The 13669-nt window shown below is 51.9% G+C and overlaps 3 protein-coding genes across 7 annotated transcripts; 2 read left to right on the top strand and 1 right to left on the bottom strand.

The window, feature by feature from the left end:
• Positions 1-1057: 1057 nt before the first annotated feature.
• Positions 1058-4075, top strand: VTN (vitronectin). Of its 2 annotated transcripts, XM_015438043.4 has the most exons (8): positions 1058-1225; positions 1319-1438; positions 1514-1858; positions 1937-2076; positions 2337-2493; positions 2693-2845; positions 3308-3655; positions 3879-4075. In XM_015438043.4, exons 1-8 carry the CDS (start codon positions 1162-1164, stop codon positions 3989-3991), a joined length of 1440 nt encoding a protein of 479 aa, XP_015293529.3. In that variant the 5' UTR covers positions 1058-1161; the 3' UTR covers positions 3992-4075. The 2 variants fall into 2 exon arrangements, with proteins under 2 accessions (XP_015293529.3, XP_073874951.1); XM_074018850.1 differs by lacking the exon at positions 3308-3655.
• A 1180-nt stretch (positions 4076-5255) lies between these two features.
• SEBOX (SEBOX homeobox) lies at positions 5256-7794 on the top strand. Of its 2 annotated transcripts, XM_005583220.5 has the most exons (3): positions 5256-6189; positions 6355-6515; positions 6660-7794. In XM_005583220.5, the coding sequence occupies exons 1-3, from the start codon at positions 5901-5903 to the stop codon at positions 7038-7040; spliced, it is 831 nt and encodes a 276-aa protein (XP_005583277.5). In that variant the 5' UTR covers positions 5256-5900; the 3' UTR covers positions 7041-7794. The 2 variants fall into 2 exon arrangements, 1 of the variants encoding a protein (XP_005583277.5); XR_010581763.1 differs by lacking the exon at positions 5256-6189 and having other exon boundaries at positions 6389-6515; positions 6657-6784.
• A 1260-nt stretch (positions 7795-9054) lies between these two features.
• Positions 9055-13589, bottom strand: VMA12 (vacuolar ATPase assembly factor VMA12). 3 transcript variants are annotated; one of them, XM_045376148.2, is made up of 6 exons: positions 13355-13589; positions 12250-12323; positions 11833-11922; positions 10741-10783; positions 10464-10576; positions 9055-10155 (listed from the first exon to the last, which is right to left on the bottom strand). In XM_045376148.2, exons 1-6 carry the CDS (start codon positions 13563-13565, stop codon positions 10060-10062), a joined length of 627 nt encoding a protein of 208 aa, XP_045232083.2. In that variant the 5' UTR covers positions 13566-13589; the 3' UTR covers positions 9055-10059. The 3 variants fall into 3 exon arrangements, with proteins under 3 accessions (XP_045232083.2, XP_005583279.3, XP_005583280.3); XM_005583222.4 differs by having other exon boundaries at positions 9055-9976; XM_005583223.4 differs by having other exon boundaries at positions 9055-9961.
• Between the last annotated feature and the right edge of the window lie 80 nt (positions 13590-13669).

Below are 13669 nucleotides of genomic sequence, written 5' to 3'. Positions count from 1 at the left end.
CGTGACACCAGTACGTGGGAGCAACACCGCTGCGTGCCCCCTCCCTACTAAGTGGTTAAAACAATCATCATAACTCTTAAGGCCCTTTTATGCCTGTTTCTCAGCTAGACCTCACAACATGCCTCTGGGGTGGGAATCGGTGTTCCATTCCACAGCTGACTCCACTGAAGCCCATGAGGAAGAGATTGGCCAAAATCACAGTCCCCTCTGATTACAGAACAGAAAAATCAGCTAAAATCTCAGGATCACTTTTTTTTTCAGGTGATGGCAGGACTTCAGAAGCTCTGTGGACACCTGAAATTGGGCACAAAATCAGGTGTTTCACGCCAGTGGGCATTTTCCAGGTAGAGGGATCGTATTTCTCTTGAGAGTCTAAAAGTGTGAACAAGCCCACTCTTTACAGATGGGAAGACTGAGGCTGGGGACAGGGAGTGACCTGCTCAGAAAAGACTCAGAAATCAAATCTAGTTCAGTGGGTTGATATTTACCCAAATTTCCAGCCTGGGGAGATTGATGCACCCAAGCGAAGAACCCAGAAATGAAACTTTGTTCTTTTATGCTAAAAAAGAAAATTCCCCAGAGTGCTTACAAATTCTCCTCCCACTCCCTTTTTCCTGCCCTAAATAAACAATGGCGAATGAGCACCCAGCCAGGGATGTGTCTGATCAAACAATCATGGATCAATAGCCATGTTTGGAGAAGGAATTTGTGACTGCTCCAGCTACTGGGCATTTTGTCTGTTCCAGTTCATGTAATCTCCCAACACCCCATGAGGCAAGGGGGTTAATCCCATTTTACTGAAACTGAACTAAGACTCAGAGAGATAAAGCTGTTGCCCAATGAGCCTTCTTTCTGGCCTCCAGATCCGCGGTGCTAATTCCCCTTCTGATGACCTAATGATTCTGAGCTTGGCAAAGGTCTTATCTCCCAGCTCTCCCAGGCCCAGTGTTCCAGGAATGTGACCTTTGCTGCAGCAGCCGCTGGAGGGGGCAGAGGGGATGGGCTGGAGGTTGAGCAAACAGAGCAGCAGAAAAGGCAGTTCCTCTTCTTCAGTCCCCTCCCTCCCTGTCTCTGCCTCTCCCTCCCTTCCTCAGGCATCAGGGAGGAGACTTCAGGGAGATCAGAGCCCAGCTTGCCAGGCACTGAGCTAGAAGTCCCACCATGGCACCCCTGAGACCCCTTCTCATGCTGGCCCTGCTGGCATGGGTTGCTGTGGCTGACCAAGGTACAGGGGGGTGTTGGTGGCCATCTGAGTCAATGTAGGGAGGGTGAGGGTGGCCCGGGCTTGGCAGCACCTACTGACACCCCTTCCTCAAAGAGTCATGCAAGGGCCGCTGCACTGAGGGCTTCAATGCTGACAAGAAGTGCCAGTGTGATGAGCTCTGCTCTTACTACCAGAGCTGCTGCACAGACTATACGGCTGAGTGCAAGCCCCAAGGTGTGTTCAGAGCCCAGGTGGGTGGGCTGGGGTGCCCCTTGCAGCTGGAGACTCACTACCATCCACTCTCTGCAGTGACTCGTGGGGATGTGTTCACTATGCCGGAGGATGAGTATGTGACCTATGACTACGGTGAGGAGAAAAACAATGCCACCATCCATGAACAGCCGGAGGGCTCCTCCCCGAGCCCTGACCTCCAGGCCCAGCCCGAAGGGAATCCTGAGCAGGCAACTGTTCTGAACCCTGAGGAAGAATCCCCTGCACCTGAGGTGGGCATCTCTAAGCCTGAGGGGACGGGCTCAAGGCCCGAGACCCTTCGTCCAGGGACCCCTGAGCTCCCAGCAGAGGAGGAGCTATGCAGTGGGAAACCCTTCGACGCCTTCACCGACCTCAAGAACGGTTCCCTCTTTGCCTTCCGAGGTGAATCCAGGGCAGGTATTGGGGATGGGGGTCTGCCCCAGGAGCGTCCCCGCTCTCACACCACCTCCTCCACTGTAGGGCAGTACTGCTATGAACTGGATGAAAAGGCAGTGAGGCCTGGGTACCCCAAGCTCATCCGAGATGTCTGGGGCATCGAGGGCCCCATTGATGCCGCCTTCACCCGCATCAACTGTCAGGGGAAGACCTACCTCTTCAAGGTGCCAGCAGCTGTGGACCAGGGTAGAAAGCATCTAGGGAGGGTTTGAGAGCTATTGCTCCCAGGGACAGGGTGGACAGGGAGGCTGGACCCAGGGCGCTGCAGGACCTGGTGGGCGCTCTGTGAGCACAGGGCAGCCCCAAGACTCCAGGTCCTGGGCAGTGAACCTGAACCTGGGAACGGCTGCCTTAGGGCAAGGGACTCTGCCTCTGTGCCTAGCCAGCAGCCTCCATACCCCTTTTCACTTTCCCCACCTCTTAGGGTAGTCAGTACTGGCGCTTTGAGGATGGTGTCCTGGACCCTGATTACCCCCGAAATATCTCTGATGGCTTCGATGGCATGCCAGACAATGTGGACGCAGCCTTGGCCCTCCCTGCCCATAGCTACAGTGGCAGGGAGCGGGTCTACTTCTTCAAGGGTACTCAGGGGGTGGGTGGGAGACTGAGCAGGCAGTGGAGCAGTCTTGGATTCCTTTCACACTTCACTGGGGACAGGCCTCAGCATGTGCCCACCCCATACCCCCACCTCATGCTGGGAGATCCTAACTTCAACAGCCTCTGGGATCTCCAGTCTGGCTCTGGCCCAGCCCTCCTAATGCCCACCACCCCGCTCCCCAGGGAAACAGTACTGGGAGTACCAGTTCCAGCACCAGCCCAGTCAGGAGGAGTGTGAAGGCAGCTCCCGGTCGGCTGTGTTTGAGCACTTTGCCGTGATGCAGCGGGACAGCTGGGAGGACATCTTCGAGCTTCTTTTCTGGGGCAGAACCTCTGGTATGGAGAGAGGGCAAGTCTTTCTTCTCCTTCAAAAGGGCTGAAACCCCTGGCTAGTGGTAGAGCCAGGTTGGCTGGAGGGGGCTGTGGTTGTGGAGCTATCGATCAAAGTCTATTTGCTCAGGCCAGACTTTGCTTCTGTTGACCTTTTGGGGGAAGCTCGGCTCTACCTGGACCCCACACCTTGGACTTTGCCTAGCACAGCCGAGGGCACAGCCAGCAGAGGGAGGGGCTATGGCTGAGGAGTTTAGGGGGCCTGGGGGTGGGGTGGGGTCTAGACACCAGTGATATGGTGGAGGGAGCACACAGTGAAGGGCATTGGACTGAGAATCAAAGGCCTGGCTCTGCCATTCGCTGCTGTGTGTCTTTGGGCAAGATGCAGCAGATGAACTCTAATGACCTTGCTGGAGGGGGCAAGATTCAGACCCCTAAGACCTCTCATTCACCCCTTCCCTGCCACAGCTGGTATGAGACAGCCCCAGTTCATTAGCCGGGACTGGCATGGTGTGCCAGGGCAAGTGGACGCAGCCATGGCTGGCCGCATCTACGTCTCAGGCATGGCACCCCACCCCTCCTTGGCCAAGAAGCAAAAGTTTAGGCGTCGCAACCGCAAAGGCTACCGTTCAGACCGAGGCCACAGCCGTGGCCGCAACCAGAACTCCCGCCGGCCATCCCGCCCCACGTGGCGGCTGTCCTTGTTCTCCAGTGAGGAGAGTAACTTGGGAGCCAACAACTATGATGACTACAGGATGGACTGGCTTGTGCCTGCCACCTGTGAACCCATCCAGAGTGTCTTCTTCTTCTCTGGAGGTAGGAGCCCTTGCCACCCCTGAAGCTGCTCTAGCTTGGGTTTTCCTTGCTGTCCCTGGTCCATAAGGGCTGAATACAGCCCGCAGGTAGTGACCACAGAAAGCCGGGCCAGAAGTCCTTAGCTGCATCGTGGATGTTCACTTTCCTTTCTGAGACTTTCTTAAGGGAAGAGTGGGCAGGGCCAGGCTGGGCCTCACGCACCCTCTGCTTTCCTCTCTTCCAGACAAGTACTACCGAGTCAACCTTCGCACACGGCGAGTGGACGCTGTGGACCCTCCCTACCCACGCTCCATCGCCCAGTACTGGCTGGGCTGCCCAGCTCCTGGCCATCTGTAGGAGGCAGAGCCCACAAGGCTGGGCCCGCTGTAGCTCCCTCCTCCAATCTCCTTCCCCCAGCCCAATAAAGGTCCCTGAGTTTAAGACTACTGTCCTGACTGGGGTGGATACATCCCTGCCTGGGTAAAGGAGAGGAAGCTGGGCTGTCAGAATGGGTTGGTGAAGGGGGCAGAGAAGGGCCTCGCTGTGTTCAACCCATGTTGGGCTCAGGAATTCTCTGTGAACCGAAGTTTGGGACTGGGGAAGGCCTCCTGAGAGCTACCCTTCCTCTTGAGCTAAGCAACCCCCAGCAACCCACCAGCAGCTAAGCAGGCACTTGAACCCCTCTGATGGTGACAGAGTTACCAGGCCAGCCTCCTTGGGTGAGGCTTGCTTTGCCCCTTGGAGTTGACTAGGGTCTTGGAGGAGAGAGAAGGGGCAAGAGGTGGTGAGGTTCTGGCTCAGCTTTTTTGTCCATCCTGATCTGAAATCATAGTAGCTCCGGCTCCTGAAGTCATTGTGCTTCCCCAAACCCACCCCTAGAGTGAGCCTTTCTTGAGGTCTCTGTCTAGGGTCTAGGATGGGGAGCAGCAAGACCAGGAGAGATAGTGAAGGGGAGAAACTGAAAGGAAATTCAAAAGCACACACTTCTCATGGAAAAGTGGCCCAGGAGTCCAGGAGTTTGAGGCTGCAGTGAGCTATTATTGTACCACTGCACTCCAACCTGGGCAATAGAGTGAGACTCTGTCTCTAAAAACCGAACAAAACAAAAAAAGGAGGGAATTTTTGGCTGGACATGGTGGCTCATGCCTGTAATTCGAGCACTTTGGGAAGCCAAGGTGGGAGGATTGCTGGAACCCAGAAGTTGGAGACCAGCCTAGGCAATATAACAAGACACCATCTCTACAAAAAATAAAGAAATAAGTTAGCTGGGCAACTTATGGGTGGTGTGTGCCTGTAGTCCCAGCTACTTAGGAGGCTGAGGTGGGAGGATTGCTTAAGCCTGGGAGGTTGAGGCTGTAGTGAGCAGAAATCACACCACTGTACTCCAGCCTGGGCAACAGAGTGAGAAAAACAAAATTTAGGCCAGGCACGGTGGCTCACGCCTGTAATCCCAGCACTTTGGAAAGCCAAGGTGGGTGGATCATGCGGTTAGGAGTTCAAGACCAGCCTGGCCAACATGGTGAAACCCTGTCTCTACTAAAAATACAAAAAAATTAGCCGGGTGTGGTGGTGGGCACCTGTAATCCCAGCTACTCTGGAGGAAGAGGCAGGAGAATTGCTTGAACCCAGGAGGTGGAGGTTGCAGTGAGCCAAGATCGTGCCACTGCACTCCAGGCTGGGTGACAAAGCAAGACCCCATCTTGAAAAAAAAAAAAAAAAAAGAAACAAACTTTTAAAAATTTAAGGAAAAGCGGTTCAGAATGTGTCCAAGGAAGAGAATACTATACACATAGTATTGTGTATAGTATTTATCATCTTTCTTAGAACCCCTCAACTGCACCTGTGGAACCTCCTCTGGTTCCAGGTTCCAAACCCCAGGAAGTCCATCTGGCTCTTGAAGGGCCAGAGAGATAAAGGGTTAGATGCAGGCAAAGTTCTAAAGCAGACCTGAGGGTAACCTGGTGACGACATCTGTTCCCCAGTCCCGCTGACAGCAGCTGGCTCCCATTCATCCTGTTGTCACCTTACCATCCTTCTCATCCTGTCCCACTTCACCAGCCCAGTCCCCAGTTGTAGGAGAGGTCTCCACCCCCTCTCCCCTGAAGGCAGCCAGGTTCGGAGCACTCAGGGCTCCAGAAGGGGCAGCCAGTGCCTGGGAGCACTGGAGAGATGGTTTTCTTTGGCTTCCTGGAAGGACCCCTGGGAGGATTTTCATGAAGTATAGGATTTCAGGTACAGACTGCCAGAGTTTGTGGTTTGAGGAGGGATGCTGGGTCCAGCTTCCTTTGTGAGGCCCTGGAGGGGCAGGGGGTACACAATTTACCCCACCCATACCCTCATAAGCCCAACCCAGCCTCCAGTCTTCCCCACCGAGACTTCTCTGCTTTGCTTGAGCTGGACTCTAAACCTCTCCCCTCCTGGAGGCGGGGCCAGCTACCCTGAGCAGGATAAAATCCAAATGGAGGGGTCTGGTATGGGCACAGCCCTGGCATGGCCCTCTGGCACCTTACCCTGTGCCAGCTCCATGGGCAGCCCTGTGGATGCATCCTCAGCAGGTGATCTGATGGGGAAATGTGGGCAGGGTGAGGACGCAGGGCACGGTGGCATGAGGGAAGGTTGAAGAGGGATGGGAGTAGGGACTTCAGGGTTGATTGAGGGCTTTAAGGCTGGGTGGAGGCTCTTTCAGCAAGTCCCGGCTTGACCCCCACCGTGGCCCGCAGACGGTGGCAGTGGGTTGGGTTCCCACCAGAGAAAGCGGACCACCTTCAGCAAAGGGCAGCTGCTGGAGCTGGAGAGGGCGTTTGCAGCATGGCCCTATCCCGACATCAGCACCCGTGAGCACCTGGCCCAGGTCACTCGCCTTCCTGAGGCCAAGATACAGGTGAGCTGCGACCCCTTCTCACACAGCCAACATCTGGGCTTGGCCCACAGCCCCTTCGCTGGGTAGCCTGCCTTCAGGTTGTTTCCCATGTCCCTGGGTGGAGGGGATGCTGGGGCCAGAAGACTCCTTCTTCTTCCCTAGCAGGTATGGTTCCAGAACCGCCGGGTCAAAAGAATCAAGAACAGGAAGTCAGGAAGTCTAAGCCCCCGGCCTGAGTCCCACCAGAGCTCCTGTTCTCTTCCAGACACCTTCCAGCAGCCCTGGGATCCCCAAATACCAGGCCAACCTCCACTCTCCAGCGGCACACCTCAGTGTACCTCAGTGTGTCAATACACCTCCTGTCCAGCTCCTGGCTTAAGTCCAGGGCAGGGCTGGGAAGGGGCTAAAGCTGTAGCCCCACGGGGACCAGGTGGGGCTTCAGAGGTCCACCCTTTCTTAGAGCGAGCTACTCCCCAGACTTCACTAGGCAGCCTGTCTGACCTCATCTATGCCTTGGCCATTGTCACCAATGTGGACCACGCCTAGTCTTGGTCCAGAACTTGCAAGACCCCTCCTCTGACTCCTGTAGCCCACCCTGCCCCTCCTGGGACTGAACACATCAGAAGTGGATCCCCCGGCCCCACCTTTTATGCAAAGGAGTTCCCTATCGGAAAGGAATTTAGCTCAGGCATCCCTCCCTTCCACTGGCCTCCAGGCCAGGCTAAATGCAGGTCCTATGCAGACTGGGGCCTAGCACCTGCCACCCCACACCTGACCCCTTTGGGGCATATGCTCATGGTTGTGGCAGGAGGTACCTTCAGAAGGATGAGATGAAGGCAATGTTTTCCTTCACTCTTGCCAGTCCTGGTCCCCAGTTCTCACCAGCTGATGACCTCCTCCCTCCGAAGGGGCAGGCTCCTGTCTCCTGAGGTCTCTCCAGGCCATTACCTTGCTAACTGCTAAGTGAGGTAGGAAAGGAGAATGCTGCTCCTCATCTAGACTGCTGGAGTCACCTTCTTTATGGCTCAGGGCCACCTCTCCTGACCGTCGACCACCTGGACAAATTATCAGAGCTATGGATGTGAAGAGGGAGTGGCATTAAAGTAATAAAGCAAAGACAGGAAGCTGGGGCTTATGTTGATTTAATTTTCACAAAGATCAGATTGGCTGCCCTCTGACGTGAGGCCGCAGAGACAACCTGACAGATCTGGGATGAGGCGGGTGCAGCAGCATTGGGTTTTGGTATCACCGTCATCTGTAATACCAACTAATCTCCAAATAAAACTCAAACTCTGTACCTTAATCTGGATTGTTGTGCTCTGCAAATGAACGGGGACGAGGGCCATTTGCCATGGAAATTTATCTCCATCACCTAATCCCTAAATAGGGCCAGATTCCACACAGATTCTTGGTGGGAGGTATTACCCAGGCTTCTGCTGGGATTAGAGGAATAGTTAATTGAAGGGTTTGGGGCTCTGACTGACAAGACCCTGGGGGAGATGAGAGCCTCTGCTGGCAGCCCCTGCTCCTGGTCTCACTGAGTCTAAGACATTCCAGTTACCTCCACCTCCGGAGCTGCTCTGCCTCGGAGAGAAAACCATGGTGTTTGTGGTCTGCAATGGATTCAAATCCTGACTCTGCTATGTAACCGTGGCAACTCTGGAACTCTATGTGACTAAAAAATGGGGATACTTGTTTGCTCTCTGTTTGAGGTATAAGAAATAATGTAGGTAAAGGGCTTTACATGGTGTGTGACACATTGTAAAAACTCAGTAAATGCTAGTTTCCTCTCCAGACAGGCCCTAAGAAACTGGGAAGGCCCCAAACTTTTTGTTCTTCCCACCTCCTGCCAAGCAGTCCCTGGACCCAGAGTGCATTAGAGAAAGCATGGCATAGTGAGGCAGGAGTGGCTAGGAGATGAGAGAGCTCCCTTCTACATGCTGAAACTGGAGGACAGGGCATTTGGTTCTCCCCTCCCCCTGCCCTCTGCTTTTTTACTGAGACAAGGTCTCACTCTGTCATCCAGGCTAGAGTGCAATAGCATGATCTTGGATTACTCAGCTTACTGCAACCTCTGCCTCCCGGGCTCAAGGGATCCTCCCACCTTAGCCTCCTAAGTAGCTGGGACTACAGGCGTGTGCTACCATGTCAGCTAATGTTTTAATTTTTTTGTAGAGATGGGCTTTCGCCATGTTGCCCAGGCTGGTCTCGAACTCCTGAGCTCAAGCAATCCTCCTACCTTGGTCTCCCAAAGTGCTGGGATTACAGGCACGTACCACTACGCTTGGCTAATTTTTTTGTATTTTTAGTAAAGATGGGGTTTTGCTATGTTGGCCATGCTGGTCTTGAACTCCCAACCTCAAGTGATCCACCCGCCTCAGCCTCCCAAAATGCTAGGATTACAGGTGTTAGCCACCTCACCCGGCCCAGTGTAGCTTTTTAACACAAATTTTATACAGTTCAGGTTACTGGAAACACTGCAAAGTGCCACCTAGTTTGTCTTCTCACAGCTGACACTTCTTCCAACTAACAGAAACTGGCAAACATTGTAGAGGAAGTGTCCACTGAGCAAATGAGTATATAATTTATTAAAACAGAAAAGTGCTTTGGAAAAAAAAAAAAAGAGAGAACAGGAGTACATACAGTGAACCAAGAAGAGTGTACCATGAGGAGCAGACCCTGAACAGTTAGAACTATTAGAACTATGGAAATCACTGTGCTTTGTGTTGTCACAGGAGTTAAAATAGAAATACCCTGGATACAATAAATATTTACTGGATAAATAACTAAGCCTGATACCCTTTTCAGTGCGTTATACAGACCCTATCATCACACCACTAATCTAAGTTCTCAGAAGTTAAACCTTACAAGACTTTAGGACAACACAGGCGACTTCGGCTCCATTTAACAGAGGAAGGACCATAGCTGGTCATTTGATATCTACGAGTCTGTCTTATCTTCTGGAAAAGGGGCCTAATACCATTTCCTTTAGGAAAAAGGTAGCTGCCTTGCTTCCAGTTCTACCATCCTACAGCAACCCATCTTTCTCTTATGTGATGTCTCTGATCAGCTCCTCTTCCAGCACAAACTGGAGAAAGGGGATCCTTTCTGTTTTCTTGGAGGCTTCTGAACTCAATTACAGGTCTGCATTAAAAATGTCTGGAGAAAGCTGGTGATCAGTTTGTACATATGAACAAGTTCAAGGCAGTATGGTCTACTTCTGGGAAGGCCTGGATTCCATTTGCTCCTGAAGGAAAAACCCTAGTCCCAGCAGTGTCTAGAATGGACTGGAGAAGGCAGATGGGTACCGGATTCAGGAAGAGGTACTGACAGACCAAGACCAGTTCTTTCCATTTTAAAGATGTGTTATCTCAATCTCCTCCAATGCTCCCTTTGGAAATTCACAGAACATAGGGCTCCCCACAGAAACAGCAGCTGGCCTGGGCTGGTCTTCTGACTAACTGGAGCTGAATACAAAAAGTCTGATGGGTTGACTGAGTCAGTGACTGGCAATTGGACCCTGAAGCCCCCAAAGTCTTCTCTAGACTTGAAGATGAAGCACCAGTTACAGTTCTCCCAGCTCGCCTTCCATTGCCCGCACCATGACATACAGCTCAGCCAGACCCACCACTGAGGCGACGATCAATGCAGCTAGCACCCGCTGGAGATGGGGAGAACCAGGCTTAAGGGATGCAGGCCAACACCCAGCTCTGTACCCAAGCAACCTGAATGAGGATGGAGAGCCCCCAATCCCCTTCTAAGTTGAGGGAGGGGAAGAAAAGAGAATGTGGCTTCTCCTGGGTTTATTACCTAATCCCCTGTGACTGCTGGAAAGCTCGAATGCTCCCCTTGTTCATGGCATAAATATCTGTTCAATTCCTAACCTGTGCAAGGCACTTTCACATACGTCCTCCCTTACCCACTAACACCCCTACCTGGGGCACCCTGCCCTGCCAAGTGCCTACTCACCGAGGCCATTTCTGTGAAGATATATTGGCTTCCAAGGTAAGTGCAGATGAAGGCAGCTACCACCGTGACAATGAAATTGAAGATGGTGATGACTAGAGCCTTCAATGATCTCACTTTGGGGAAGAGCCAGAGAGGGAACCTTTAGTTCAACATTCTCTAGGAGGCGCTCTTATCTCATGGCTGCCTCCCCCACCAACTGGGTTCCAGTCAAACAAGCCTGAGTGTCATGACCCATCTCAGGAAGAGGCTTTAGAAGCCTGATCTCCTAGTACCTCACCTTGCTTTCCCAGGTCGCTCAGAGTCCCACCATGCCTTGAATCCTGGGAAAAAGACAAAGCAGATGATTCAGAATAGAAGCAGCTCAGAGAGCATCCATTGTCAGTCTGGGCTCAGCCCTCTCTATTCCCCAACACATTAACTGCCTTCTCCAGGGATTTTTTTGTCTGGAACCACTTTGACTCTTTTCTGGACCACAGAGCAAGCATTTTAGAGAGAGGACACAGGCTGCCAGTACCCATCCACTCTTCTGTTTCAGGGTAGGAGCGTGCCATAGAATAGTAGGGAGCCCTGTCAGAAGACAGGCTCCAATGGCTGGGCACAGTGGCTCACCTTGTAATCCCAGCACTTTGGGAGGCCGAGGCAGGAGGATCACCTGAGTTTGGGAGTTCAAGACCAGCCTGGCCAACGTGGTCTCTACTAAAAGAGACCTCACTTAAACCTCGGAGGTGGAGGCTGCAGTGAGCAGAGATCCTGCCACTGCCCTCCAGCCTGGGGGACAGAGCAAGACTCCATCTCAAAAAAAAAAAAAGAAAGAAAAAGAAAAAAAGCCTCCAAGACTCATTCTCCCCCCCCCTTTTATTTTGAGACGGAGTCTTGCTCTTGTTGCTCAGGCTGGAGTGCAATGGTGCAGTGTTGGCTCACCGCAACCTCCGCCTCTTGGGTTCAAGTGATTCTCTTGCCTCAGCCTCCCAAGTAGCTGGGATTACAGGTGCTCGCCACCACGCCAGGCTAATTTTTGTATTTTTAGTAAAGTCGGGGTTTCACCATGTTGGCCAGGCTGGTCGCAAATCCCGACCTCAAGTGATCCAAGCACCTCAGCCTCCCAAAGTGCTAGGATTACAGGTGTGAGCCACCGCACCCAGCTAACTCACTCCCACTTCTACGATGTTTAAAAATTGGTCACCATCTCAGCCCAGAGTCTCAGTGAATGAGATGGGAATTGCGTTAAGTTTGTATGCAGAGTTCCTATGGTCCCTGAACAGTATAGAAACCAAGTGTCCATGTTTCTTCTAAACTCCATACCTTCTTGCAGTGCAGGGCCCTACTCTGAGGGGCTACCTAGTCCATGTACTGAAGAGCAGGCCCTTACCTGACAAGTGACGTTGCGGGTGATCCGCTTATATTCCTCATTGGCCAGCTGTATCTTAATCTTCTCCAGCCGGTCAACTAGTTCTGGGTTCTGAAGCAGAAAAATCAAATAAGAAGAATGATATTCCCAGCTTGTTAGAAAGCACATCACCATCACTGGTTCCAGGGGAAAAGCACTGCTAAAGGTATCAGGAGACCCACATACTAGTTAGTTCTAACTCCAATGTTTTGAAACTTTTTGTTTTTTTTAATCTCAATTTTCCAAACAGTTGATAGGGAGGACAATATCTGGTTCCCCCAGATCCCAAAGATTTCAAAAACAAATTTTCAAGCCTAAAAGTTGATTTATAAGTTCAGTGTATCATGCATAAGCCCAACTCAGTCAATAACCACTCCCACAAACATATCCCTTACGTACCCGTGGAGGCTTCACAACCTCTGGGAGATAGATTTCACTGCCTTCTAGGAGCTCATGGAGGTATAGTTTGGAATCTGAGAAGAAAAGGTTTCACAAACGCAATGATCCACAGAGCTAAGATTGAAGGGTTAAGATCAAGAGGGGTCTAGCCCTTCTTTCTACCAAAATAAAACAGGGCCATCTCTACATTAATCCATTTCCAGGATCATTTTCAATTGAAAAGAATTTTGGATAATTCCATATGGGTATCTCCCAGTGCTGCACAGCTGACTTTAGCTGTCAGCTCTCAATTATCCTGCCAGTGTTACAACTAACATGTAAGCCATTTATTTGTGCCTTTGGGTTAGATCATTTCTGTGGCCACAATAGCTCTTCCCTAAATAGGTTTAGCTCATAGTGATGCTAAATGCTCAGAGGACACTAATACTAGGCAATCTCTTTCTAAGGTCCTTTCTAGTTCTAATAATTGAGCAGTTTACCCTTTGCACTTCTGGCTAGTCTATGCTACTTCTGGCAAAATAACTTATGTGCTAGTTTGCCCTATTCCTTCCCTTTACATATAAGGGAACTGAGGCCCAGCGAGGAGAAATGACTCCTTCAGAGGATTAGTGATAGAGCTAGGACCGGAACTCGCATGCTACTCCCAGGCCAGATCTTTCAACACAGCTTTTGTCATCCTATATCAAAAACAAAACAAAACAAAGTATCAGATTTCACCACCCTTGCTTCTGAGGTGGAAAGAAATCCGGATTCCTAAAGTGTAGAAGTGTAAGCTGATTCCTAAAGTGTAGAAAAACGAAGAGACAGAACCTGTGATACTTGTATTTAGTAAAAACCTAGACTTTCTCAAGGGTGAATTGGGCCTACGTGTTCCTGGAAGTGAAGAGGGGGCTCTCAAAAGAGCAAAAAACTGCACAAGCAAATTTGTCATCCACGAGAAATTCCCATGGGAGTTAAGAAAGTGGGTGGCCCTGGGATTTATGGGGTGACTCTTCGCTTGTCTAGATGAGTGCTCCGTAGAAGAAAGGGAATGATGTGAAAAGATCTCAGGAGGGAATCGATCTGGAAACAAGGAGGCGACCCCGGACTGGAGACTGGGGCTCACCTCTTTCTCTTAGGTGATGGTGCAGATCCCGGATGAGACGGAAAGAAACCAAGCGTTGGGGGCCACTGGAGCTATCACCGCCCGTGTGCTTCTTTCCCAGCGCGGCCTCAAGCTCGGCTCGCAGCTTTCGGGGTAGCTGCTCTGGCTCCAGCTCCCCGCCGGGGCCCAAAGCACGCACCAATCGCTCGCCCGCAAGCAAAGAGGACGCCATATCTAGCCGACACTCCGGTCAGGTGACCCCAACCCAGACTTCCGCCCGCCGCGCGCCGGAAGTAGCTCTGAGCTCCGGGGTGGGACCAGGCGGGCCAAGAGGGC

Source organism: Macaca fascicularis, chromosome 16 (assembly GCF_037993035.2).
Source record: "Macaca fascicularis isolate 582-1 chromosome 16, T2T-MFA8v1.1".
In the NCBI taxonomy this organism is placed as follows: domain Eukaryota; kingdom Metazoa; phylum Chordata; class Mammalia; order Primates; family Cercopithecidae; genus Macaca; species Macaca fascicularis.
Note: the sequence above shows the minus strand (reverse complement) of the source record. Positions and strands in the feature narration are given on the sequence as shown.

Coding starts and splice junctions, on each gene's coding strand:
- VMA12 (XM_045376148.2), bottom strand. CDS start 13,565: ATGGCGTCCTCTTTGCTTGCGGGCGAGCGATTGGTGCGTGCTTTGGGC. Junction 12,324..13,354: donor CCATCACCTAAGAGAAAGAG/GTGAGCCCCAGT, acceptor TTTTCTTCTCAG/ATTCCAAACTATACCTCCAT. Junction 10,784..11,832: donor CCCGCAACGTCACTTGTCAG/GTAAGGGCCTGC, acceptor TCTTTTTCCCAG/GATTCAAGGCATGGTGGGAC.
- SEBOX (XM_005583220.5), top strand. CDS start 5,901: ATGCTGGGTCCAGCTTCCTTTGTGAGGCCCTGGAGGGGCAGGGGGTAC. Junction 6,190..6,354: donor TGTGGATGCATCCTCAGCAG/GTGATCTGATGG, acceptor CGTGGCCCGCAG/ACGGTGGCAGTGGGTTGGGT. Junction 6,516..6,659: donor TTCCTGAGGCCAAGATACAG/GTGAGCTGCGAC, acceptor CTTCCCTAGCAG/GTATGGTTCCAGAACCGCCG.
- VTN (XM_015438043.4), top strand. CDS start 1,162: ATGGCACCCCTGAGACCCCTTCTCATGCTGGCCCTGCTGGCATGGGTT. Junction 2,494..2,692: donor GCGGGTCTACTTCTTCAAGG/GTACTCAGGGGG, acceptor CCCGCTCCCCAG/GGAAACAGTACTGGGAGTAC. Junction 2,846..3,307: donor TTTCTGGGGCAGAACCTCTG/GTATGGAGAGAG, acceptor TCCCTGCCACAG/CTGGTATGAGACAGCCCCAG.